The sequence below is a fragment of the Megascapheus bottae genome, chromosome 27, assembly GCF_031878675.1.
Source record: "Megascapheus bottae isolate mThoBot1 chromosome 27, mThoBot2.hap1, whole genome shotgun sequence".
In the NCBI taxonomy this organism is placed as follows: domain Eukaryota; kingdom Metazoa; phylum Chordata; class Mammalia; order Rodentia; family Geomyidae; genus Megascapheus; species Megascapheus bottae.
Window position 1 is genome coordinate 9,406,031 of NC_143535.1, and position 27,221 is coordinate 9,433,251.

Here is a 27,221-nt window from a genome sequence, read left to right on the forward strand (position 1 = left end):
TCTTTCTTCTATCTTTGACTGTAGCTATTTCAAAATTTGCAACAAATCTGAATAAAATCTAAATAAACACTGCATAAAAGGCTTTAATACGTCTCTAAAATTGCATCATCAGTATTACTTGATCTTTACCAAATAATAATTACCTTCAGCAAAATCACAAGAACTATAAATAGAAGATTATCACATAACACACGAAAAAAAGCCTCTCAAATATAGTCCAAATCATCCAGCAAACACCTATTGGACTAAGCCTGAAAACTATCTAATATATTGAGGCTCACATACATAATACATAGTGACTCACATTTAATATGGAACTTACATATACACAGTTGATTGAAATAAAAAGGCAACCTGAGTGTTGGTGGCTCATGCCTGTAATCCTAGCTACTCAGATTGGAGGCTGAGATCCGTAGATCATGGTTCAAAACCAGCCTGGACAGGAAAGATGGTGAAATTCTTATCTCCAGTTAACCACAAGGAAACCAGAAGTGGCACCATGGTTCAAAGTGGTAAAGCATTAGCCCTGAGTGAAAAAGCTCAGGGACAGAGCCCAGGCTCTGAGTTCAAGCCCCAGGACTGGCAAAAAAAAAATAATTCTTTGAGCAGAGTCACACTAAGTAGACCAGGATGGCCTTGAACCTGAGATTCTCCTGCTTTGTCATCTTAAATTGATGACTAACAGTTTGTACCTCCAGAACTGTGATATCTGAGAGAAATAGTATATTTTCAACATGCCTTCTACAGTATCTTTAATGTAGAATGTAAGAATAGGTATCACTAGCTTAAATTTGACATTTAAGCCTTAGTTAAGACAAACAGAAAATATTCTGTCTTCTGCTTTATTCAGTATGATACTGGGTTACAGGAGGCTAAGTTTTTACTGTGTTTAGATTTGTGCTCCCTTTTACATCCTACTCCACAGAAATAAAACTTATTCTTTCTCAGCATTCTGGACCTGGAAATTGGTAAACATGAGGACTGTATATGCACCCAGGAAGATGTCTGATTTGGGGCTTTGTATAGTTGATCATATAATCTGATTTTTCTGTGCATTTGTATTGAGGAGGATCCAGTTCAGGTTGATGTCCTGGGAACCATCGAGGCTGTCGATAAAACCCTGAGAGAAGAAAAGGCAGATGGAAATAGTAAACAGCAAGAAGTATGAGTACTTGATCTCATTTTCTTTTTTTTTTTTTTTTTTTGCCAGTCTTGGACTTGAGCTCAAGGCCTGAGCACTGTCCTTGGACTTTCTCAAGGCTAGAGCTCTACTACATAAGCCTCAGCACCACTTCCAGCTTTTGTCTATGTCTGTGGCTCCGAGGAATCGAACCTGGGTCTTCGTGCATGCTAGGCAAGTACTTTACTACTAGGCCAAACTCCCGGCCCCTCTTTTTTCTTTTTTGTTGGTTGTGGGGTGTGAATTTGGGGCCCAGGTGATGTCCCTGAGCTCTTTGTGCCCAAGGTTAGTGCTCTACCACTTTAAGCACTACTTTTGGTTTTCAGACTTAATTGGAGGTAAGAGTCTCACAGACTTTTCTGCCTGGGTTGGCTTTGAACTGTGGACCTCAGATCTCAGCTTCCTGAGTAGCTAGGCTTACAGGTGTGAGCCACTAGTGCCTGGTTGGCTTTCTTTTTTTAGCCAGACCTGGGGCTTGAACTCAAGGCCTGGGCACTGTCCTTGGACACTTTTTGCTCAAGGTTAGTGCTCTGCCATAGAACCACTTATGGCTTTTTCTGTGTATTTGGTACCAAGGAATCGAACCCAGGACTTTGAGCATGCTAGGCAAACACTCTACCACTAGGCCAAATGGCTCATTTACTCACCACCCATTCAGTTTACTTCTATTTAAGTTCCCACTATGTGCCGAGCACTGAATTCAGTGCCGTGAATGTAATAATTGAACTAGTCCACCTACTGTGTGTTGAAACTGGCATTTTGCTGTTGTAGCTCACATCATATGTTGTTTCAAAGTAGTGTCCAAACTGGAAAGAAAAATTAATGGGTTAAGAATCTAGGAGTCTTGGGCCTAGAGTGCTTGCCTAGCATGCACAAAGGCCCAGGTTCAATTCCTCAGTACCACCTTCATAGAAAAAGCCAGAAGTGGTGCTGTGGCTCAAGTGGCAGATCTCGAACCTTGACGAAAGCCCAAGGATAGTGCTTAGGCCCTGAGTTCAAGTTCCAGGACTGGCATAATAAAATAATATAGGAGTCTTGAGCTAATATCAGGAAATGAAGGACAACAGAAGAACATGAGTTCTAATGAGTTCTGTCATATTTGAGATAGACTAAGGGGTCTATATGTTGTTATCTATCTTACTAACATTCACGTCTTTTTTTTTTCTCTCCCCTGTCCTGGAGCTTGAACTCTGAGCTGGGCTTCTTTTGCTTTAAGACAAGTGCTCTACTACTTGAGCCACTGCGTCACTTCCAGCTTTTTTGAGTAATTTATTGGAGATAAGAATCTCACGGACTTTTCTGCCAGGGCTGGCTTCAAACATTGATCTTCAGATCTCAGCCTCCTGAATAGGTGGGATTACATGTGTGAGCCACTAGCACCCTGGCTTCTTTCATGTCCTTTTTATGTTTAGGAGATATTTAAGAGCAAGACAAAATGACTAGCCCAGATAGGGGGTGGAACAGAGGATGGGCTGGATCAGAAGACATTACAACTTTCTGTAGATCAGGAGGTGAGGTAGAGAGAAGCAAGAAGAAAAGGAAACTACCCATTTTTTTCCATAGTTAACAACTTGAAAATAAAGTAGGATGGATGGGCCCCACTAAAGACTGCTCCCCTCCCTGCTTTACTGAAAAACAGCCTAAAAAGTCAACTCCAGCGTTTTAAATGGCCACTGGCTTTTCTTCTAACAGAAACAAGACAAAGTTAGATTACCTGGGAAGGCAAAGGTTTGGGCTGTACAATATCCTTTAGGTCATATCTTTCCTGGTTCCAGTTGCCAATCAGGGTACGGTTCGAATATGAATTCTCATTAGTGGTGCATCTCCATCCATACTGGGAAAACTTAGACATATTATTCCAATCTGTCCATATTTCACCATGACCATCTGCATAAATGAGGCTTCCATAGTGTGGGTTTGTGAGGAAACATACAAGGTCTTGTCTCTGAAAAAAGGCATGCATTCTTATTGCAAAAAGAGCAGAAAAGACATTGCTTCCTGCCCTCTCCTCATAATGGAAGATATAATCCAAGCATACCTTACTATTTCTCTAGGCTTTTCTCCAAATACATTAAATTTGTAGTTCTGAGAGTTGAACCTAAGGCCCTGAACTTGTAATCTATCACTTGAGCCACCCTAGCTATTTTTCAGGTATAGTTTCATGTTTTTACCTTGAGACAACCTCAGACAGTCACAAGTAATCTTCCTGTGTGTGTATTCTCAGTACTTTGGATTACAGGCATCTTCCACCATGCTTGGTTTATTGATTGAGATGTGGGGTGTGTCTTGCTTTTTTTCCCTCAAGCTGACTATGAGACAATATTTGCCTCCCAAGTAGCTGGTAGTACAGGAATATACCACTGAATCTGATTTCAAACTGAATTTATATGATTTCCTTTTTCTTTTTTTTTGCCAGTCCTGCCTGGGGCTTGGACTCAGAGCCTGGCATTGTCCCTGAACTTCTTTTGCTCAAGGCTAGCACTCTACCACTTGAGCCACAGTGCACTTCTGCCTTTTTCTGTTTATGTAGTACTGAGGAATGGGACAGGGCTTCATGCATGCTAGGGAAGTACTTTACCACTAAGCCACATTCCCAGTAAAACTGCTTTGTGGTTCTACTGCAAACAGTCTGGCCCAAGTGCAATCAATCTTTTAACTGAAAATCTAAATTTCAAAAAGAAAAATTTAAGTTTTCCCAATGTACATTATGTATCTAGTCCCACATTATCATCAGTTGTGTTTAAACCATTGTGTGATCTATTTCCTTCCCCTTAATTTTGTGAAAATATGCCTCCCCCAAAGGAAACAGTGCCCTAAAAGCAAGGCAAAAGTGAAGCATGGGGCCAGGAGTTTGACCCAGTGGTAGAGTGCTTGCCTAGCATGCACAAAGACCTGGGGTTGATTCTTGGTACCACATATGTAGAAAAAGGGCTCAGGACCTGAGTTAAAGCCTGGGACTGGCACACACAAAAAAGTGAATGTACTTATTGAAGTGATAAAAGGAAAAAAATTTAAATTTGTTGAAGGGCAGCATGTCTGTGGCAGAAGGTATGTGATGTTATGGCAAAGATAAGCCAAGTATCTGCAGTACAGACTGAACTGTATGCATCCTAAATATTCATTTTCCTCAAAGATACAGAGAATCTATTCTATGTGATTCTTTTCCTTTCCAGGTTCATGCCTTCACTGAACTACACTATCAATAAGCAATGGTAAATGGGTAAATGGCTATATGTCACCACCCCCTTACCCCTTACCCCTTGAAAAAATGAAGGGAAAAGAAATTCAATGTCAGCAGGGATCTGAGGATCACAGTTCGAAGCTAACTTAGGCAGAAAAGTCTGTGAGACTCATATCTCCAATAAACTACTCAGAAAAAGCTGGAAGTGGTGCTGTGGCTCAAGTGGTAGAGTGCTAGCCTTGAGCAGAAAGAGGTTCAAGGGTAACACCTAGGCCCCAAGTTCAAGCCCCAGGACTAGAAAAAAGAATAAATGTCTTCAATAATATATGAAGAACTAGCTAAGTAGGAATTGAGAGACTAAGGGTATTGCTACAAAAAGAATAACAGCAAGAGTTGAGTAATTAGATAACTCAATAAATGACAATTTCTTTCCTTCTAGGCTGGGCTCATAAGGAGTTGTCTTTCCTTTTACCTGCAGGATGTCACATCTTACACTGTATTTATACATTTGTAACATACAAATGAGTTCTTGGGCTGGAGTTTCTATCTCAAATGGTAGAGTACCTGCCTATCAAGAACAAGGCCCTGAATTGAAACCTCAGTACGAAAAAAAAGAAAAAAAAATGAAGTACATTGAACTTTATGTCCCTTGAAGGCAGACCTTTATGGTACCCTTTCCTTTTAGCCCCAACCAAGTCAATAGTGCTTTACAGATAGACGAGTAGTAAGTGAACTTCAGCTTGTTTTTGGTAAAGAATCAAAAGCTCAACATTCCTTTTGGCCCCCAAATATTTCTGGCTGACTTTGGATCAAGTTGATACCTTCCCTGAAGAAGTATAAGTTGTTAATGTGTAGAAGGGATCGTCTGAAGATCTCAGAAGGCTCTGATAGAAATCCGTTAATGTCTGTGAGCCACATAAGTTGGATAAAGATGCCATTAATTCTAATCTTCACAGTTCTCCGAGCAAAGAATGTAGATGTTGCTATGATCAGATGGCCATGATCTGGGAGTACAACCCACTGGCCTTTTCAGAGGCAGAGACAAAACTAATGAAGCAGCAATGAAGGATGGCATCTCAGTTAACTGCACTCACACCATGTGCCTTTGTGAAGATTAGATACAAGCACTGATGTCACCAGACAACATGGTGACTGGTCTCATTGGGCCTAATGCTCAGACTGGAGACTGAGGTGATGCTGTCTGTAGGGTTTAGAATGACAGGCAACATCATCCACTGAGTTGTCCAAGAAAGAAGCCTGGGGCTTAACTTGGATTCTTGACTTTGCTTTTAGCATCCAATCACTTACTCTTTTTTAAAATAATATTTTATCTTATTTTTCCACTAATGTTGATCCTTAAGGTCTGGGCACTGTCCCTGAGGTTTTCTGCTCAAAGGCTAGTGGTCTACCACTTAAGCCATAGCTCCACGTCTAGTCTTTTGGTGTTAATTGGCGATGAGAATCTCACAGCTTTTCCTGCCTCAGCTGCCTTTTAATGGTGAGGTGTGAGCCAGCATGCCCCAAGTCTTTTTTTTTTTTTTTTAATCAGTCCATTACTGTCTTTACTGCCAGGTTTCAGTTCAGGTCACTGTCACCCTTTGTCTCCCATGAGTGCAGGAGTCCCTATCTGATTTCTTGCTGTCAACTTTGTTCCTCTCCAAACCTTTCTCCAAAAAATTTGAAATGAATTTTGAAAATGGAAGTAATTGTATTACTGCCCCCATCACCCCACAATTTGACATCATTTGGTGACTTTCTACTATTTTCAGAATAAAATTTATTTTGTTAAAATAGTTTATAGCTGGGATCACCTACAGATTCACCCGTAGGTGGACCTAGCTGCCATAAGGTAAATATTGGGAGGACTATGGTTCAAGGCCAGCCTGGGCAAGCAAAAAAACCGTCAAGATCCTAGCAAAAAACAAAAACAAAACAAAAAACCTAAGGGGAAGTGGCTCAAGATAAAGCATCTATCCAGCAAAACGAAGCTCTGGGTTCAAACCTCAGTATTCTTCAATCTTTAGGTTACCCATTCTTTCTCCGAGTTTTAGGCAAACTCATTTACTGTTGAGTTCACCACCTTGTTCACACATCTTTCCTTCCGCCCTCAGTTGTACTTCCCTTCCCTCCTCTTTGGCTTTCGACTCAGGCTCACAGAATCTTTGTCCACAAAATCGGGACGGTTTCCTCTTATTATTATTTGTGTGTGTGTGTGTGTGTGTGTGTGTGTGTGTGTATGTGTGCCGGCCCTAGGACTTGAACTAAGGCCCCCGGGGCTGTCCCTCAGCCTTTTCCTCCAGGGCTAGGGCTCTACCACTTGAGCCGCAGCACCACTTCCGGCTCCCTGGTGGTTAGTGGTGGGTGAGGGGCTCCGGGACTTTGGTGCCGGGAGTGGCTTTTCACCGCGATCCTCAGACCTGCGCCTCCTGAGCAGCTGGGATCACAGGCGCGAGCCAGCGGCGCCCAGCAAGGCCTTTCCTTCCGGAGGCTTTCACAGAAGCCCGGGTTAGTCCACTGCCCGCACACGACCCGCTCGCTCCGTCCGAGTCGCCTTCGGCGGCGCGCGCGTCCCCTCTGTTGAGTCAGCAGGCCACATCCCGTCCTTCCTCGGGTCTAACTGCCTTCCTCCAGGCTCGGCGCCTGACCGACACGGGTTATTGCTTGACTAGAAGAGAGTAGAGGCACCTTGAGAAACTGTGAACAGCAGGGACAGTGCGAGACCGCCATCTCGGACGAGATTCACGCCGTTTACAAACTCCTCGGCCGGGGCTTCCACCCCGCGCTCCGCCGGTCACTCTGTGACATCACGCAGGTGCGACGAATCCGTTCCGGGTCACCTTCGGGCTTCCCGGACATGTTGACCTTTCCGACGGGTGGGAAGTGGCGAGGACAGCGGGGCCTGCATCGCGATTTAGCACTCAACGCTGAGCCTCTCGAGGCGGGGAGGAGGGGGGGGGGGTCCCCCAAAGCTTGATCCAGACAACCAGAGACGCTGTGTGCGCGCGCCGCCGACTCGTTGACGGGCGAGGGTGGGACGCACGGGGAGGAAGAGGCGGGCGTACGCGCGCGGAGGAAGTGACGTCAGAAAAGAGCGCCGGGGGGGGAACGAGAGCCAGGAGTTCGGAACGTGGCGCATCCGAGAGGAGCGATGGCTCCTTGGCGCTTCCTGTTGGTTGGAGAAGGAAATTTTTCCTTCGCCGCTGCTCTGAGCGAGACTCTGGATCCGAACTCTAGACTTATAGCAACCTGCCTTCAGCAGCCGGCCGACTTAGCTCGGGATCCGGGAGCCCAGAAGAACCTAGTGCGCCTGCGCGAGCGAGGTGGGCCGAGACTGGCTCCTCCCCCAGGCTCCTCCCGCAGGCTCCTCCTCCCAGCGTCTGGCCCCGCCCCCGGAGTGGAGCGCGGCGGGGACTCCGGGCCGGGAGGCGGGGTGCGGGGTGCTCCGGATCGTAGTAGGAGGTTGTCAGTGCTGTGTGCCTAGTCCCGGAGTGCGTGCAGGTTCCCCCCCCCCCCCCCCGCCCCCGTCCCCCTTCTGACTTCAGATCTTAAGGTGTTTTTCTCTCACCCACCCCAAACCATCTTTGCCAGGTACCGAGGTGCGATTCGGGGTGGACTGCACCCAACTGGCCAAAGCCTTTGAACCACACGAGAGGGACTTCGACCGAATTTATTTTAACTTTCCTCACTGTGGACGCAAAGCTGGGGTAGCTAAGAACAGGCAGCTGCTGGCCGAGTTTTTCCAGAGGTGAGCAAAGGGGAGCCCTTGACCAGTGAAAGGTTTTAAGAGGGACATAAAGAACACGCAGACACGTAATGAAGCAGGCATTGTGTACATTAATATATTTGGAGGGAGCTACAAGGCCCCCATTGCAGCTAACAGTTCTGCTGGGAGTAAAAAGGATTATTTTATCTTAGTTTGGTCCCTCGTGGGACTTGAAAGCTGCGCCCGGGCGCTGTCCCTGAGCCACAGCGGCCACTTCCCGTTTTCTAGAGGTTAATTGGAGATAAGAGTCTCAGGTCCTTTTGTGCCCAGGCCTGCTTTGAACCTCGATCCTCAGATCTCAGCCTCCTGAGTAGCTAGGATTACAGGTTGTTTAACAAGGCAAACTAGTAAGACTCAGTACAGTTGGGAAGCCAACTGTAGCACAGAATTAGGAGCCAAATTGCTAGTATTTAAATCTTGCCCATCACTTAGTAGTTACTACTTTAAGCAAGCTTACTTAATCCTTAAGTATTTCTGTCTCCTCACCTTGGATATGACACTAATAGTAACTTCTCCATACAATGATTGTGAATTTAAAATAGCATTTTACACTGATATGCCAAAATAGGTGATTCTGTTGGAGGGCTCCATTGGATGTCATAGTTGTTAAACCTTTCAAAGATGCAGTGTTTTAAGCTAGTATGTTGAAAGTATAAAACTTCGATAGGAAGAAATAGTGGAGGGGGGACAGGGAATGGCTCATGGCTGCAGCCCTATTAAAAGGCTGTGACTTGGGAGATCTCTATTGAAAGCCAGCTAGGGCAGAAAAGTTTGTGAGACTCTTATCTCCAAGTAGCAGGCAAAATGCTGGACTAGAAGAAAGCGAATATTTGCTTTCCTAACTTACTGATGTGAATTATAAATAGGAACGTTGCAAACATTGGCCTTTCGGTGACATAAAGACAAAAGAAGCAAAGCGGTGATGACTATTATTGGAGTGCATAGGTTCTTTGTAGGTTTGACGCTTCATAGACTTTTGCAAGTGTGATTGGGTTTTAATTATTTCACAACTAAACTGTGTGTAATTTTCAACTTGTTTCTGATGAGTCCCTGGGGTTTCCCACTCTATTAGCTGTGCAGATGTTCTTACAGAGGAAGGAGAAGTACATGTGGCATTGTGTAAAGGACAAGGTGGAACCCCTGCCGATAAGCCCCAGAGAAAATGGCACAACAGTTGGCAAGTGGTTGCCATGGCTGCTCTGGGGGGACTCATTTTAAGTGATGTACATCCCTTCAGCTGTGAGACTGTGCCAGGGTACAAGTGCACTGGATATAGGTACGTAATAACATAGGTCGAGGCCTTCTCCTGTTTCATCTCATTAATGATAAAAATATAGATTTTTTTCCCCTAATGATTTTCAGATTCAATATAGAAATACTTGCCTTTTAAAATAATGACAGGCATTTTTTTTTTTTTTGGTCAGGAGTCAAGATAAATCCTTTCATGTAGAAGGTGCTTTGAATCATATCTTCACCCGGAGCTTACCCTTTGAAGTTTCTCAAGCCAGAATCTTCAGGGTCAAACTGGGAGACCAGTGGTTTTCCTTTCTAGAACCAGAAGCACTTGCAGGAAAACTACACAGGTAACCTACTATTTTGCTGAAAACCACTTCCATCTTTAGTTTAATTGTGATTGTCTTGATGAAAATCATAATTTGAATAGTATATCAATGATGTTGATGCTATGAATACTTGTTAGTCTGGCATATTGTTAGGGTTGTGGTTGCCAGAGTATAGGAATACATATTATTTCTTCCAGACTACTAACTTGTGGATGAGTAGTAGAGTTCTTGCCTGTCTAGTATGCCTGTTTTTGACTTCTGCCATCACTAGGGGGTGGGCAGAGGAGCCTATGATACCTCCTTCTGATACACAACTTTTCGTTTATTTCTTTTAGGATCAGTTTTGTGGTTATTGCTCTCTGCTTAAGCATTTGTTTTTAATTCTAACTGCATTATACTTACTATTTTAAATGAGAAAAGTTATTTTCTGTGTCTTTAAGCAGGAATTTCCTGGAACCATCTTCATGTCATCCTACTAGAACCATAAATGAAAAAATCATTGCTGAATTGGGCACAGCCTTCTCTCTGAAAAGGTTGAAGTGTTCCTTCCCTTTATTGCCACAAAGAGACACCAGTGTTCTCCCTTCTGGGATCTATGATGCTCGATCTGTCTTTTGGATTAGTCTCTGTGAAGATTACTCAAATGATGAGTCCCTGACTGGTGAAACAGTACAAGGAATGGAGGACCTTCTAGTGACATTTTCAGAACTTAGCTTTCCTAGGAGTCCTGAAAGAGATGGCAAGGAAGAAATTCGTGAAAGAATCTATGGACAAGCCAAGCTCTGCCTTAGATCTTCTCTTCTAGTTTATGCGCAGGCTGTCATCCAAGCTCCAGGCTTCCTCCCAGGTTTTCTGCACATCCTCAGTGGACCTGTGTTTCAAAAGTGCCACATTTTACCTTTTGCAATGCCAGCATTTCATGAGACTTTATTTATCCTTGGGGTTAATAAAAATCAGAAGGATACCTGTCTTTCTTCACTGCTGGATCTCCTGAAGAGCATTCTGGATAGACTTCTGACCCAGACATTGCTGGAGGGCTCTAAGCTGAGCAGATCAGTGGAATTTGACCTTCAACCAAATGGAAAGGATTGTATAATTTATATGAAGTCTCATAATTTTGGCCCAGACTATGATAAGGATTTGATTATTGGGTCTGTCATCACATCTGCAATGAACATGACACATGAAGACCAGTGCTTTGTGTTTGTGTCTTTAAATTTGGACTTAGTAACCATGCTTGTTTGGGGTATCTCTGATTGGAGAATCTTGTGGACCTTTGATAATCGTTTCCTGAAACAATGTGTTCCAGGGAAAATAGAACCCTTTAAAAGTTATTCCTTATATCCTCCATATTATGTGCATGATATTAGTTTTTGGTTAGATGAAAAGCAAGGATTTGATGAACTAGAATTTCATACTGTGGCCCGAGCAGTGTCCCAGGACACGGTTATATCTATACAGTTCCTTGGTCGTTTTCAGCATCCAGAGACTGAGCGGGTTAGTCTCTGCTATAGATTGACCTACCAGGCCTGTGATAAGGCCCTCACCAAGACACAGGTAGCATCAATGCAGTTCCAATTTAGAAAAGAAATTCAGCGATTACATGTTACACTTCGATAGGTTCATCCTTCATTGGGTATAGATGAAAAAGGACAACTTGCAACTGGTGGTCCTTTCTGGGCTCTTTTTAATTGATTATTACTTCTGTAATAGAACCTTTTTCTTTGCCACTATAGCATTATTGATTGACTTTTATAAATGGTAAGGCAATTTTGTACAACTGACCCTTGGGATTGTACAGAATTTTTAAATTTTTTATCAGTCCTGGGGCTTGAACTCAGGGCCTGGGCTTCTTTTGCTCAAGACTAGTGAGTGCTCTGCCACATGAGCCACAGAACCACTTCTGGCTTTTTCTGTTTATGTGGTACTGAGAGCCTAGGGCTTCATGAATGCTAGGCAAGTACTCTACCACCAAGTCACACTCCCAGCCCTGTATAGAATTTTAATCCCAAGTAATGACCAAAACAATACTGTATAGAATTTTAATCCTGAGTAATGACCAAAACAATACTGCATAGAATTTTAATCCTGAGTAATGACCAAAGCAATAAACAAAAATATCTTGTATTTTAGATGCTCAGTTGCTGAAGAGCCAGTAAAACCTGGATACCTCATAAATAAATTAGGTTTTCATATTGTCAGTTTCTCTCTTACCTTAACCCTTCACGCTAGTTGTCATCTCAAAATCAATTTATGACAATTTTTTTTTTAAATTAGAATACTTACTGCCTAGTAAATTGCAAATGCTCCATGGTTGGTATTATCCTGGCATATGGTCTCTGTAACTGATCTTTAGTGAAGTCACCTACTAATCATAGCTGATACTTTGCTTCTGCTTTAGCAGAAAATGGGTACATGAGCTGTGTACAAGCTGGATGCTTGGAGTTGGTAACTAATGGCCGCAAGTAGGAACTGAGCAATATGATTAATTTCCCTTGTAATACTTTGGAAGTTTTAATCCGAAATTATAAGCAGGAGCTTTTCCTGTTAAAGTCAGTCAGTGCTCCTTCCACAGACTTGCTTCTTACTGTACCAACAGCACAGGTGGAGACTGGAGGAACGGGCATTTCCCACTCACTCAGTCACTTTCTGTTATTTATGCCTTCACTGCAGTGGACCTGGAGGTCGGGTCCCTAGGCAAGTGAGTAAGGCTCCTGGAGGGAGAGCCTGGAGCGGCGGCTCTTCAGGACCCCGGAGCGCCGATCGCGCCGCTTCTGCGCATGTCGAGGATTTTTGTCCCTCGGCGGACACCGTTCCCCGGACCGGCGATGTCTGCGCGTTCTCCAGCTTCTTAGGGCGCCGGGCTCCACCTCCCGCCCCTCACGCTTGCCATGGCGAGCCGAGGGGCTCGGCAGCGCTTGAAAGGCGGCGGCGGCGGCGACCCGGCTCCCGCCACCAAGAAGCTGCGGGAGCAGCCGGGCAGCCGGGAGGCGGGCAGCGCGGAGCCCCGGCCGGAGTACGCGTGCGGGGCGGGCGCGGCGGGGGCGTGGCCGGCGGGCGGCGGGCGGCTCCGGGCCCGCGAGGGGCTCGGCGGTGCGGGGCGCGGCGGGGCGCGGCGGGGGCGTGGCCGGCGGGCGGCTCCGGGCCCGCGAGGGGCTCGGCGGTGCGGTGCGGGGCCGTGCGGGGCCGTGCGGGGCGCGGCGCTGCACCCACCCCGCCGCGCGCACCGGGCCTGTCCGGGCCGCTCCCGCCGCTCCGCACAGCCCAGCCCCGAGCCCCGGCGCTCCTCCCGCGCCCGCAGCCCGCCCGGGGAGTCCCCTGCGCGGGTTCCCGGGCTTGGAACCGACGGGGCGCGGGTGGAGCTGGCCTGGAGAGGCCCGAGCGGGGGAGGAGAAGGGCCTCGTGGCCTTCCAGCCAGTGACAGCCCGGCGTGTGGGGAACCGTGGGTCGTAGATGCCGCGAGCCTACTGACTTGATGGCTTCAGAGCAGGAAGTGGGAGACCTGACTTCTGCAGCGAACCTGTGCCAGCAGAGTGAGACGACGACAGATGGTTCACCTTTTAGGTGCATGACCACGGGCACTGTCGTGACCTACAGGTTTCGTCCTGTTTGGCTTTCTTTCTGGGCAGGTTGTCTGGGAACAAAGCAGGCCAAGTCTGGGCACCTGACGGCTCTACTGCTTTCAAGTGTCTTCTCTCAGCGAGGTTATGCGCTGCTCTTCTGAGCAACATCTCTGACTGTGATGAAACATTCAACTATTGGGAACCAGTAGGTGATTCCTTTTTCCCCCCCTTTCTTTTGCAATAGTGGGGAATCAAACTCATAGCCTCACCCCTGCTAAGCAAGTGCCTCATGTGAACTTAGGCTACATCTCCAGATTCAGTTTTGTCTTTTTGTCTTGCCTGCTCGGGAATCATTATCATCTAAGATACAGAATACCATGAGTGTGACTAGTATTAAAATAACTTCACTTCTGTGTAATGAGAGCTACTAATTACCTACTCATGGAAGGTTGTATGGAAATGAAAATTGCATGATATAAAGCTGTGATTTGTAATTTAAACTTTTTCTTAACAGAATAATTTTTTTGGGGGGGAGATAATTCTTAAAGTTAACAATTACCACAAAACTTGGAAGAAAACCAGTTTAGAGTTCTGCTTCTCAGGTTCAAACCCCATTCCCTTTAGGCAACCACTTTTTCCAAACTTTTTTACTTTATTGCTTCTGGTGTTGATCACAATAAACAATGTTATTGAACAGAATGCTAACAATTCTATTTCTTTCTTTCTTTTTTTTTTTTTTTGCCAGTCCTGGGGTTGAACTCAGGGCCTGAGAACTGTCCTTGGGCTTCCCCCCCCCCCAAGGCTAGTGTTCTGCCACTTAAGCCACAGCACTACTTCAAGTTTTTTTTTCTATGTATGTGGCACTGAGGAATCAAACCCCAGTCTTTGTGGATGCTACGCAAGCACTCTACCACTAGGGCAAACATCTATCAATTTTGACTTTCTATTAAAGAAAATTCAGGGGCCGGGAGTTTGGCCTAGTGGTAAGAGTGCTTGCCTAGCATGCACGAAGACTCGGGTTCAATTTCTTGGTACTACATACATAGAAAAAGCTGGAAGTGGTTCTGTGGCTCAAGTAGCAGAGTGCTAGCCTTGAGAAAAGCCCAAGGACAGTGCTCAGGCCCTGAGTTCAAGCCCCACAACTAGCAAAAAGAAAATTCAGAAGTGCAATTTTCACATTTTGTACCAAAAATGGAGAAAAGATACTTGGCATGGGTCTTTTAAGGAAGACATATGATTGAGTTTTTCTGTTTTGGCTATTTAAAAAATTAACAGAAAAAAAAAGTTAGGCTTTCCATGTTCACCAAAGAACAATTTTGTTGGAAATTTTTAATATTGGATTACTTTGTTTTCTTATCTACTACTTTCAGATGGTTGGGTATTTAGCATTTTTGTATACTTCTGTCTTCACCCCAAAACTTCACCTGCTTCGTTAATTAGACTTTGGCCAGTGTTAGGCTGATTGCCTCTATTTTTTTCTTTCAGACGCACTACCTCATCTATGGGAAGGGGTTTCAGACCTGGGAATATTCCCCGGTATATGCCATTCGCTCCTATGCCTACCTGTTGCTTCATGCCTGGCTGGCTGCATTTCATGCAAGAATTCTACAGACCAATAAGGTGAGGGTTTGGGACCTGGAAGCAATCACAGCTAATCAAGAAGTATTCTTTGGAACAGAGGAGAATAGGATAAACAACAACAAACAAACAAAACACTAATGAAGAAGGCATTTCTTTTGCTTTTCTTCTTTGAGGTGGAGTCTTGCTATGTTGCTCTGTTTTGTCCTGGGGCTCAAGTAGTGTTTAAGCCTCCTGGCTCATCCTTCTGAGAGTGGTTGGGATTATAGGCCTGAACCATCATGCTCAGCTAAGAGAGGATTTTTTTTTTTTTAAAAAGCACTCTACCACTTCAGTTATATCCCCCATTGTGTTTTGATCTTAATATGGAATATTTCACTAAATTCCCTGATTAGTGTCAGTGGCTTATCAGTTGAATCTCTTGAGTTCTCTTTAGCTGTGTATATATCTTACTCTGTTTTTGTATTGCTACAGCAAACACATGAGGTCTGGTAGTTAGTAGTTTCTTCTTGAGGAAGAAAAAGAGGTCTATCTAGCTCATGATTCTGGTGACTGGAGGGTCCAAATAGCCTGGCACCAGTGTCTTGGTAAGGATTCTGACTGTGACATGACAAAATAGCTGCTAGGAACTGGCCACATGCAGAAAGGACATGTGTGTACTCAAAAAAAAAGTATACTTAGGACAGTATACTTAATTTATAGCAATCCTTCTAAACATAGCTAATCTACTCCTATGAGATGGTATTAATTGATGAGAGTGCACTCCCTCTAACTTTATTACCCTTTGCTAGGGCTTGCATTTTATAAGTGAATCATCTTAACATCACCACCCTGGTGATTGGGATGCTAGTACATGAACCCCTGGAATACAACCCATATCCAAACTATAGACGTATACTAAATTTCTTTCATTCTGTTCTTCATACCATTTTTTTGAGGGGGGGCAGTCCTGGGGCTTAAACTCAGGGCCTGGGCACTGTCTTTGGACTTTCTCAAGGCTAGAGCTCTACTACTTGAGCCACACACCACTTGTGGCTTTTTCTGTGTATGTGGTACTGAGGAATCCAACTCAGGTCTTTGTGCATGCTAGGCAAGCACTGTACCACTAGGCCATGCTCCCAGCCTTCATAACTCAGTTCCTTCTCATTTTTTTTTGTACCACCTAGCACTTCCAGTTACTGAGTTGGATATTAGAAACGGGGACATCATTGTCCTGTTGCCAGATACAATTATTTTAGATAGTTCATGTTAAATCTTGTTGTTTGTTCTCTTTCCCATTAGCTGAGCAGTCTTTAAACATAGACACTGAATCAATCACATCTGTCGTTGTGTTCGTCATAGCGGGTTTTCAGTATGTTTTGTTGAGTTAATGAATGGCACTGGTAACTACCAGGATCATTTCATTGAACTTGTTCTTGGAATTTTGTTGGTTATAGTGATGGACAAATACGTTTCATATGCTTGTATAGGGCATATTTTCTGAGGAATTCAGCACAGGGACAGTGTTCTGGTTGAACATTTGGCCTAGTACAAGCTAAACAAGTGCTCTACCACTTATCCCTAAGTGCCAGTTTTATAGTAAAAATAATTTGAAACCGGGTGAGGTAGCTTATGCTTGTAATCCAAGCTACTCAAGAAGCTGAGATCTAAGTGCCTCAACTTGGGCACTAAAGACTGAGAGACCCATATCTCCAATTAACCACTAGAAAACCAGAAAAGGCGCCTGTGGCTCAGGCTAGGGTGATAGCCTTGAGCTGAAGAGCTCAGGGACAGAGGCCAGGCACAGAGTTCAAGCTCCATGACCCATAAAAAAGAAAAGAAAAGAAAATATTGATATATTGTTTTATTTTTGAAAGTGCTACCCATATTATAAATTTAATTTAAAAAATCACATTAGGGCCGGGAGTTTGGCCTAGTGGTAGAATGCTTGCCTAGCATGCACGATGACCCAGGTTTGATTCCTTGGTACCACATACATAGAAAAAAAGCTGGAAGTGGTGCTGAGGTTCAAGTGATAGAGCTCTAGCCTTGAGAAAGTCCAAGGACAGTGCTCAGGCCCTGAGCTCAAGCCCAGGACTGGCAAAAAAAAAAAAAAAAAAAAAAAAGTCATATTAAAGAATTTTGGAAGGTTGGAGGAAAGATATATAAATTTCAAATAGGCTGCCATAGCTGCTCTTATATTCTACTGTATTCTTTCCCATTTTTTCATACATAGTTTTCTTAAGAGACCTCAGTGTATTTTAATACTGTGTAATGTACACACTTTGTGTTCTGTAAATAATCACTACTTAAAACATTGAGACTAGGGTTTGGGTACATGGCTTAGTGGTAGAATGGTTTGGTAGCATGCACGAAGCCCTGGGTTTGATTCTTCGGTACCACGTACACAGCTGGAAGTGGTGCTGTGGTTCAAATGGTAGAACACTAGCCTTGAGAAAGCCCAGGGACAGTGCCCAGGCCTTGAGTTTAAGTACCAGGACTGGCAAGAAACAAAACAAAAAACATTGAGACTACTTATTCTTTTTTTTTTTTTTTGCCAGTCCTGGGCTTCGGCTCAGGGCCTGAGCACTGTCCTTGGACTTTCTCAAGGCTAGAGCTCTACCACTTGAGCCTCAGCACCACTTCCGGCTTTTTTCTAGGTATGTGGTACCGAGGAATCGAACCCGGGTCTTCATGCATGCTAGGCAAGCACTTTAACCACTAGGCCAAACTCCGGCCCAAGACTACTTATTCTTGAGTGCTTGGTGAAAATGAGCATTATATTGAAAGACGTTTCCTATTCATAGCAATACATTTTAATGTCTGTGTAATAGTCTGTGAAATGTAGTATGATTTACTTAAGCCTGCCCCTGTAATTGGACATTTTACAATTTTTTTTTTTTTTGCCAGTCCTGGGCCTGAGCTCAGGGCCTGAGCACTGTCCTTGGACTTTCTCAAGGCTAGAGCTCTACCACTTGAGCCTCAGCACCACTTCTGGCTTTTTTCTATGTATGTGGTACTGAGGAATCGAACCTGGGTCTTCATGCATGCTAGGCAAGCACTTTAACCACTAGGCCAAACTCCCAGCCCCTACAATTTTAACTAAAGTGTTAGTGCTGTGATTGACATTTTCAGCATGGGGAATGAAGTTCCTTACTGTTCCTTGAGTGATGCAGGTGGGCATATGAAGTCTAGGGATGTGAAAAATGTGTGTGGTTTTTGATACATTGCCTTTCAAATGATCGTACCAATTTATAGCATTTTTCATTGATGAAAAATGAGAATCATTTCAATTTTACAAGTATCTTGGTTCCTATCTGTGACTTCAGTTCTCTTGTTCTGGGTTTCTTTCAGATTCTTGTCTTCTACTTTTTGCGATGTCTTCTAGCTTTTGTGAGCTGTATTTGTGAACTTTACTTTTACAAGTGAGTATAAAAGCTTTGGTTCTAAAAGTGCTAGGAGAGGAAGTGGCTCAAAGTGGTAGAGCACTAGCCTTGTGCAAAAAGAGCTCAGGGACAACATCCAGGCCCTGAGTTCAGGTACCACAACCAACAATAGCAAAAATAAAAAAACAGCATAAAAGTGTGCTAGGAGAAAGCCTAATATATCAGCTGTCTGATAGTCTAAGTAGTGATCTGAATTAGTAAACACTTCCAGCTCCTGAAATATATCTTGTCATTAATTTTTAGATCTGTGAATATGTATGTAGCTAGTCTTACTGCAATTTAGTAGGATTGTATTTGGCCCTAAAATGCAGGGCAGTGATTTACCTTTTGTTGTGGGAACCTACCTGTAAGTGCTTAGCCTTGAGTTCTAATAAAGAGAATTGGAATGCCATTCTCTGACTCCCAGAAATCTGGGAGTGGCCTGAGAAAGATCAATTGCTCCTAGCATTACAGAGATCTAAAATTCTGCCCTAAATGTGAGTTAATCAAAATCTAAAACTTCCTTGGACCTTGGAGTCCCATGGTGGAGACCTAAACAAATTGTGGTTGTTTGCTGTTTACCTCTACTTCCAAAGGTAAGGAAGTCTATCATCCTGAGATTGTTTGACTTGCCTGTATCTGTAACTTCAAAGAGATTGCTAACTTGCTTCCTGCAAGTACTCCACTGTCTGATAATCAATAAAGATCCTATTAATGGGACCTTGAGCAGTCTATTGTTGGCAAGAGGTATAGGCCCTCTGGTGCCCCCAAAACTTCTGTTTCCTTCACTGCGTTGCTCCCTGTCCTGGCAGGATAAAGGCACTCACGGCAGTTTGCAACATTTCTCCTGGAGCCTGGCTGATAAGAGAACTATTCCCAATGTGAGAGAGCCTGCCCTGATTTGTACCCAGGACATTGTTACACAACACAGCTATCAGTTGATTGAATATTAATGGAAGTATCAAGCATTTAAGTGTTCCAGTAGTCAAAATAGCTTACCCCTTTTAACAGTTAATAGTGCGTCAATTCATTAAAAATTTCTAGGGTGTAATGTTCTTTATTAAAAATTTTCCCAACTGATTATGTGTCTGAATGGAACAGAGGAAAAAACAAAGCTTGCCTTTGAGAATTACAATGACAAGGTGGTCTTCTTTGTGATTTGGATTTGAATTCAAATCACTTACCTTTTCCATTATGCCTATAGTTGAAGATTTACTATAAATTTTTCTGGGATAGTAATGTCTGTGGGTGACTATTAGAAATAAAGTTGTAAGAAGAAATTATAATAGAAATAAATCCTAAAATGGAAGTCATAAGAAGGGCTCAGGAAAGTCAGAAATAAAAATCATCAGTGACTCAATCATGTATTAGGTGTTGTTAAAACAACACTTAGTATATAGTATGTGCACTTAGTTTTTTTTTCAACTTTTAAAATTTACTTGTTCATTTCTTGCATTTGAAGTACTCTCTAATAACATCCGTGGCCTGAGACTCTTGCCATAGTCCTTAAGCAGTATGCAACTGCAACCAGCCACTTTACGGGGTTTTCCCTCTTGATCAGTTTTGCAGAGACCTACTTGATCCCCTAGTTTTTTGTTGTTATTGACCTTAGTAAGGTTGATTTGGTGCTCAGCACAAAGGGCCTCCATCAACTTGACCTACATGGGCTCATTGCAACTTGATGCAAGCACACATAGATGTGCTTGGTGCAAGCACATTTAATGTTTTTAAAGAAGAGAAAGAGGGAACTGAAAATGTGAACAAGAAACAGACTACAAAACTATGCAAATTCAAAAAGAATCAGAACTTCTAGAAATGAAAGTGCATTATTGACTACAAAACATGTACGCATTTAAAATTCATCAGCTAGATAATTTAAACAGTAGACTAGGTGCCTTTAACAAGTACAATAGTAAAATGGAAGATTGAGTTGAAGAAATTACGAAGACTATATAGTATAAAGAAGTTAAGGGCCAGGCACCTGTGTAATTCTGCTACCCAGACATTTCAGATCAAAAAAGAAAAACATGCTTGCATCAGAAGTAACACCGAAGATCGAAAAGTCAAATACAGAACTATTTTTGACAGGTTTTACAGCAATTTCATGTGTATAAAAAACCAAGAGCACAGGAAAGAAGCTACGAACCTATGTGGAGGAAATGTATCCTTAAGTCGGCTATCAATGTGGTGAACGCTAGTTTGATCTAGTTTGATTTGAAATGTCTGTCGGCAAAGCCGATTAGGCTGATTAGCCTTTGCCTTTCTTGTAGGGCCGTGTGTAAGAAGTTTGGGCTGCATGTGAGTCGAATGATGCTGGCCTTCTTGGTGCTCAGCACTGGCATGTTTTGTTCATCATCTGGTAGGTAAAAGGGAGGGGAGAGGACAGCAGGCTCACCATGGCCCACCATGGCACTGAAGGAAGTACTTGTCCAGACATAGGTTATATTTTAAAATGTCAATAATTTATTTATTGCCATTCCTGGGGCTTGAGGTCTGATCTCTTCAGCTCAAGGCCACTGCCTTACCCCTGGGCCTGGGCATTGCCTCTGAACTCCTCAGCTAAAGCTACCACCCTACCCCTTTGAGCTGCAGCACCACTTCCTGTTTTCTGGTGAATAATTGGAGATAAGAGTCTCACAGACTTTTTAGTGCCTAGGATCCTCAGCTCTCAGCCTCCTGAGTACCTAGGATTACAGGCCTGAGCCCTGCACGTTTCTTCTTCTTTTTTTTCTCCATTTGCTTTGCTACTTTTAAAATTGATTTTTTATTTATTTTTATTTTTTTTGGCAGTCCTGGGCTTGAGCTCAGGGCCTGAGCACTGTCCTTGGACTTTCTCAAGGCTAGAGTTCTACCACTTGAGCCTCAGCACCACTTCTGGTTTTTTTCTATGTATGTGGTACTGAGGAATCAAATCTGGGTCTTTGTGCATGCTAGGCAAGCACTCTACTGCTAGGCCAAACTCCTGGCCCCTTAAAATTGATTTTTATGAATGGAAGTTTCCTGGAACTATCTAGCTTTTTTTTTTTTTTTTTTGCCATTCCAGAAAACTGAACTCAAGGCCTGAGCACTGGACTTTCTCAAGGCTAGAGCCCTACCACTTGAGTCACAGTAACTGGTTTGAATTTTTTCTATATATGTGACACCAAGGAGTCAAACCTGGATCTTGCTGGGCAAGCACTCTACCATTAGATCAAACTCCCGGTTCCAGTATCTAGCTTTGTGATGTTAGTTGAGGCACAGAGATAGAGAGCCTCTGAGTAGAGCCTGCTGTCTTTAAATCTCATTCCGTTTGTTCTTGATGGAGTCGAAGGAGTTTTAGAGGAATGAGGATTTATGAAGATCTACCTTTTTGTTCCAAGATGTGAAAACACATTGTTGCTATTATAGAGACTTGGAATAGGCCTGGTTGTCTGGTGTACACCGTGACTAGATTGTGGTAGAGGTAGATAGAGAAGAGCTGAGGACCAGTCTATCCATAAATCCATGGATTTAGGATGCAAAGCCATGCTGCCTCCTACCTGGCCCTTGAGAAATCTTCCCAGATCACTGTAGGGTACACATTAGGACCTGAGCACTTTTAGAGTTCCAGAAGCTATACTTCAGACACAAATTGTCAGCAATGATTCTTAAATCTTTAGAAGTATATTCCCTGTTTGGAAATAAACTCAGGATCACCCTGGAGAAACTAGACTTTTGTAAGCTTGGATTTGAGATACAGTCAGGAGAAGACAACTATGGATAATACTGTATAATTGCAAACTGTATGTTGGTATCTAAAATGTAGGAGTGAAGGGAAATTGTTGAACTCTTTTTTTTTTTGGTTGGTAGTCTCACAGACTTTTCTGCCGGGGCTGGCTTCAAACTGCAATTTTCACATCTCAGCCTCCTAAGTAGCTAGGATTATAGGTGTGAATCAACAGTGCCAATACCTTTTTTCTTTCTTTCTCCCCAAGGATTACCACTTTACTGCCTATTTCTAATGTAGCATTGCTCAGAGTAAACTCCTGGATATTGGCATTTCAAAATATAGGTTGGTTGGTGTTGCATCTTAGACTCTTACCCCTTCTTCCTTTCATTTCTTCCCTCTGCAGCATTCCTTCCCAGTAGTTTCTGCATGTATACTACATTGATAGCCATGACTGGATGGTACATGGACAAAACTCCCATTGCTGTGCTGGGAGTAGCAGCTGGAGCCATTGTAGGCTGGCCGTTCAGTGTTGCACTTGGGTAAGAACCTAACATAGTGTCCCATATGTCACTGCACTTATGGCAGATCTTAATTCTGGATTAGTGCCAAGTTGTCTAGGTAGTGCCTAAAGTTACAGGAATTAATTTGAAAAAAATTGAGAAATAATAATACGTTTCTTCATTATTTTAAACCAACCTTCTTTCCTCCCTTCTGTCCCTCCCCACCTTACACCCTCCCTCCTTTCTTCCTTTCTTTTTGGGCCAGTCCTGGGGCTTGACCTCAGGGCCTGGGCGCTGTATCTGAGCTTTTATGGTCAAGGCTAGCAGTCTTACCATTTGAGCCATAGTTCTACTTCTGACCTTTTGGGTAGTTAATTGAAGATAAGAGTCTCAGTGGAATTTCCTGCGTGTGCTGGCTTCAAACCTCAATCCTCAAATCTCACCCTCCTGAGTGGCTAGGATTATAGGCATGAGTCATTGGTGCCTGACTAAAGCATATACATATATACATATATATATCTATATCTATCTATCTATCTATCTATCTATCTATCTATCTATCTATATATATATATATATATATATTTTTGCCAGTCCTGTGCTTGGGCTCAGGGCCTGAGCACTGTCCTTGGTTTCTCTCAAAGTTAGTGCTCTGCCACTTGAGCCATAGCACCATTTCTGGCTTTTTTCTATGTATGTGGTACCGAGGAATCGAACTCAGGTCTTTGTGAATGCTTGGCAAGCACTCTAGGCCAAACTCCCGGTCTCTAAAGTATATTTCTTAAAGTGCTAATCTTAATGCAAATGGTAACTATGAAATAACTGTCTATTAGATACTGTTAAACCATTTATAAATATTCCTTAATCTTACAAAACTCTGAGAATTACAATCATTAGTGCTTTAAGAAGATCCCAATATTTTGAGTAATGTGCTGTTGAGATTATGTTTTTCTTGCATCTGGGCCTTTTTTTGGGGGGGCAGTCCTGGGCTTGAGCTCAGGGCCTGAGCACTGTCCTTGGACTTTCTCAAAGCTAGAGCTCTACCACTTGAGCCTCAGCACCACTTCTGGCTTTTTTTCTATGTATGTGGTACTGAGGAATCGAACCCTGGTCTTCGTGCATGCTAGGTAAGCACTCTACCACTAGGCCAAACTCCCGGCCGCATCTAGGCCTTTTTGACTGTACATCTGATTTTCTCACTCTGTCTACCCTGTACTATGCATTTTCCTGGTTCTCAGCCTCTAGATCTGTTTCTTTATTGCTTGTGCAGCATATTCAGGGGAGTTTCCAGTTTCTTCTAATTGATATATTCGAGTGTCCATTACATATAAATATGTGTGAAATGTAGTACCAGTAGCTCAGTATTTGTTTCCTGAGCATCTTTGGCATGCATAGCTCTGGTAGGTCTGATGAAGAGAAGTACTTTCATATACCAGCTTTCTTCCCTCTCAGTCCTTGGTAGAGACATTTTATTCTCACTTCAGCATAGGTATGTATGCACAAGTATGAGATCTGTCTATAAGTGTTTTACTTACCCTACTTTCTTTTTTTCTCTGCTAAATAGTTTGCCCATTGCCTTCGATTTGCTGGTCCTGAAACACAGGTGGAAGAGTTTCTTTTATTGGTCACTAGTGGCCCTAATTCTTTTCCTGGTGAGTTTTCCTTTTTTTGTTTTGTTTTGTTTTGTTTTGTTCTCATGTTCTGATGAAAGCACCTTGTGATATGGGAAAAGGACACACTGGGGGTTCACTTTGTTTTACATTCACAAGTTGTCTATTAACATTATTTTTTGGATGGATCATGGGGCTTGAACTCCACTTGGGTGTTGTCCCTGAGCTCTTCAGCTCAAGGCTACCGCCCTACTCTTGAGCCGGGTCCCACTTCCTGTTTTCTAGAGGTTAATTGGAGATGAGAGTCTCAGGGTCCTTTTGTGCCAGGCTAGCTTTGAACCTCGATCCTCAGATTTCAGCCTCCTGAGTAGCTAAGATTACAGGCATGAACCACCAGGTCCAGCTTGTCTATTAACATTTTGAGAGTATTCCCAGACCCAAACTACAGTTGCTGTGTGTGTTCTGTGATTTCAGGTGCCCGTGGTGGTTATCGACAGCTACTACTATGGGAAGCTGGTGATTGCTCCTCTCAACATTGTTTTCTATAATGTCTTCACTTCTCATGGCCCTGATCTTTATGGTGAGTTTTTTTTTTTACAAAATCTGGGGGAGGGTTAGAAAGTAGATGAATGTACCAGGGCTTCCACACCTTAATTCAGTTATCTTATTTCATCAAAGACAGTTTGTCTTTGTTGGAAGTCTTACCTTACTTAAAACTAGAATGATATTTGAATGGAGCACAATGATGACAGGTAGCCATTACTGCTTCTTCATTAATGTGATATTCACATACTGGTTCCCCATTTTCCTGTTGATTATTTCTAGTTTTAGGGTTAGAATTTTGAGGATGGTTGGGTATACAGCTTTTGCTGCTACTCCCCTCCCTCCTAAAAGTGACTTTTTTCTCTTGTTAAAAAATCCAGGTTACTGGGCTGGGAGTTTGACCTAGTAGTAGTGTGCTTGCCTAGTGTGCATGAAGACCTGGGTTCAATTCCTCAGTACCACGTACATAGAAAAAAAATCCAGAAATGATGCTGTGGCTCAAGTGGTAGAGTGCCAGCCTTGGGAAATCTCAGGGGCAGTGCTCAGGCCCATGAGTGCAAGCTCCAGGACTGGTTAAAAAAAAAAAATCCAGGTAACAAAGAGAAAATAGCCCAAATCCCATCATGTTTATATAGCTGCTATTAATATTTGGGAGAACATTCCTCCATATAATTTCTATGCGTGTATACCTTTGATGTCACTTAAAATTTTTTTTTCTTTTTTTGCCGGTCCTGGGGCTTGAACTCAGGGCCTGAGCACTGTCCTTGGGCTTTTTACTCAAGGCTAGCGCTCTATGACTTGAGCCACAGCACCACTTCCAGCTTTTTTCTATGTGGTACCAAGGAATCGAACCCGGGTTTTCGTCCATGCTAGTCAAGCATGCTAGGCTAAACTCCCGGCCCAAAAGAGACACTTTTTAACATTAAAATAAGTTAGCCAAATTAGTAAACATTTTTAAAGAGAGAAATATTGTTTATTTTTTTGCCAGTCCTGAGGCTTGAACTCAGGGCCTGAGCACTGTCCTTAGGCTTTCTCTAGGCTAAAGCTCTACCACTTGAAATACAGCACCACTTCCACCCTTTTCTGTGTATGTGGTACCAAAGAATCAAACTTAGGACTTCATGCATGCTACGCAAGCACTCTATACCACTAGGCCAAACTCCTGGCCCAAGAGAGACACTTTTTAACATTAAAATAAGTATATAGCTGGGCAGCAGGGGTTCACACCTATAATTTTAGCTACTTAGGAGGCTGAGATCTGAGGATCACAGTTCAAAGCCAGCCTGTGCAGGAAAGTTTGTGTGACTCTTACCTCCCTCCAGAAAACTGGAAGTGGCATTGTGGCTTAAAGTAGTAGAGCACTAGCCTTGAGCACAAAAAGGCTTAGGGACAGTGCCCAGCCCCTGAGTTTAAGCCCCTGGACCTACAAAATAATAAATAAATAGAGCTTCTTCTGCTTTAATCTTTTGGGGATCCTTAGAGTTTTCTACATATTTGAATGTCCTGACCCTGCTACAAAGCAGTCAGTATTTTCTCTGCATTCTTGTGAATTTGTGGTGTTGCTAGCCCCATCCATCATGTGCTTAGGCCACATTGCCAGAAGATCCAATAGATTGCCTGAGGAGTTTGAAAGCAAGAATACGAATGAGATACTTGCGCCTCCTGGGATTTCAAGAGTTTTATCATCTTAGGTGGCAAGGAACAGGCTAAAATAAGCAGTGTTTTATTCAGTGAAATGAATTTACAAACCCCATGGTTGAAGAACAGTTGTTAAGTGAAAGAACTTTAAAAGGCTTCTTTATATTTCCTGGATCCCAAGGATATGTGAAAAGCCTTCAGTTCTAAGCTTTTGCCGCTAGATGTCTCTCTTCAGCCAGGGAAAGTTCGTACATTTTAAATTGCCCACTGCTTTTGGTTTTCTTGTAAAATTGTATTTGACTTCTGGAAACAAGAAAAACAATAAAATGTGGGTTGTGTGGTAAATACTGATTTACATGTATCCCATTCTGTATAGAGGAATACATTGACTTTGTGTTAATTCTGAAAAATTGGCTTCTCCATTTTCATAAATGATTTATTAGATGTTGATTTTTTTAGGGAGGGGCAGTGGTCAGTTCTAGGGCTTGAACTTAGGGCCTGAGTGCTGTTCTTTAGCTTTTTCGCTTAAGGCTAGTGCTCTACCACTTTGAGCCATAGTACCACTTCCAGATTTTTGGTGGTTAACTGGAGATAAGAGTCTCGTAGACATCTGCTTTTTTCTTTTTTAGTTTAATTTATTTTTTCTGGTTTGGTTTTAAATGGTGAACCTCAGATCTCAGCCTTCTGAGAAACTAGAATCATATGAGCCACCAGTATACCTGATGTTGATATTTTGATTGCTTGTTTATAAAACCTTTTCTGAGGGGACGGGAGTTTGGCCTAGTGGTAGAGTGCTTGCCTTGCATGCACAAAGACCTGGGTTCAATTCCTTGGTACCACATATATAGAAAAAAAAGCCAGAAGTGATGCTGTGGCTCATGTGGTAGAGCTCTAGCCTTGAGAAAGTCCAGGGACAGTGCTCAGGCCCTGAGTTGAAGCTCCAGGATTGGCAAAAAAAAAAAAAAAAAAAAAAAAAAAAAAAAAACCTCAAAAAACAACAACAAAAAAAAC

General features: G+C 43.0%; 3 protein-coding genes across 8 annotated transcripts in view; 2 read left to right on the top strand and 1 right to left on the bottom strand.

Moving 5' to 3' along the window:
* Positions 1–828: 828 nt before the first annotated feature.
* Positions 829–7,266, bottom strand: Cfap68 (cilia and flagella associated protein 68). Its single transcript, XM_090319332.1, has 5 exons — positions 7,199–7,266; positions 6,779–6,935; positions 2,895–3,125; positions 1,920–1,986; positions 829–1,120 (listed from the first exon to the last, which is right to left on the bottom strand). The coding sequence occupies exons 1-5, from the start codon at positions 7,264–7,266 to the stop codon at positions 945–947; spliced, it is 699 nt and encodes a 232-aa protein (XP_090175458.1). The 3' UTR covers positions 829–944.
* A 197-nt stretch (positions 7,267–7,463) lies between these two features.
* On the top strand, positions 7,464–11,789 carry Fdxacb1 (ferredoxin-fold anticodon binding domain containing 1). 3 transcript variants are annotated; one of them, XM_090319523.1, is made up of 5 exons: positions 7,464–7,681; positions 7,950–8,106; positions 9,197–9,400; positions 9,549–9,707; positions 10,127–11,789. In XM_090319523.1, the coding sequence occupies exons 1-5, from the start codon at positions 7,510–7,512 to the stop codon at positions 11,304–11,306; spliced, it is 1,872 nt and encodes a 623-aa protein (XP_090175649.1). In that variant the 5' UTR covers positions 7,464–7,509; the 3' UTR covers positions 11,307–11,789. The 3 variants fall into 3 exon arrangements, with proteins under 3 accessions (XP_090175649.1, XP_090175650.1, XP_090175651.1); XM_090319524.1 differs by having other exon boundaries at positions 10,130–11,789; XM_090319525.1 differs by lacking the exon at positions 9,197–9,400.
* A 750-nt stretch (positions 11,790–12,539) lies between these two features.
* Positions 12,540–27,221, top strand: part of Alg9 (ALG9 alpha-1,2-mannosyltransferase) — a 69,566-nt gene continuing 54,884 nt past the window's right edge. For 2 of the 4 annotated variants that reach the window (XR_016532811.1, XM_090319530.1), the window contains exons 1-8: positions 12,541–12,702; positions 13,316–13,454; positions 14,735–14,869; positions 18,161–18,231; positions 20,502–20,590; positions 22,323–22,458; positions 23,984–24,071; positions 24,504–24,609. Coding sequence is in view for 2 of the 4 variants with exons in the window: in XM_090319530.1 (XP_090175656.1) it covers positions 12,578–12,702; positions 13,316–13,454; positions 14,735–14,869; positions 18,161–18,231; positions 20,502–20,590; positions 22,323–22,458; positions 23,984–24,071; positions 24,504–24,609 (889 nt within the window). In the remaining 2 variants the exon portion in view is untranslated. Of the gene's footprint in view, positions 12,703–13,315; positions 13,455–14,734; positions 14,870–18,160; positions 18,232–20,501; positions 20,591–22,322; positions 22,459–23,983; positions 24,072–24,503; positions 24,610–27,221 lie in introns of all 4 variants that reach the window. The other 2 variants (XM_090319531.1, XR_016532813.1) reach the window with 2 other exon arrangements.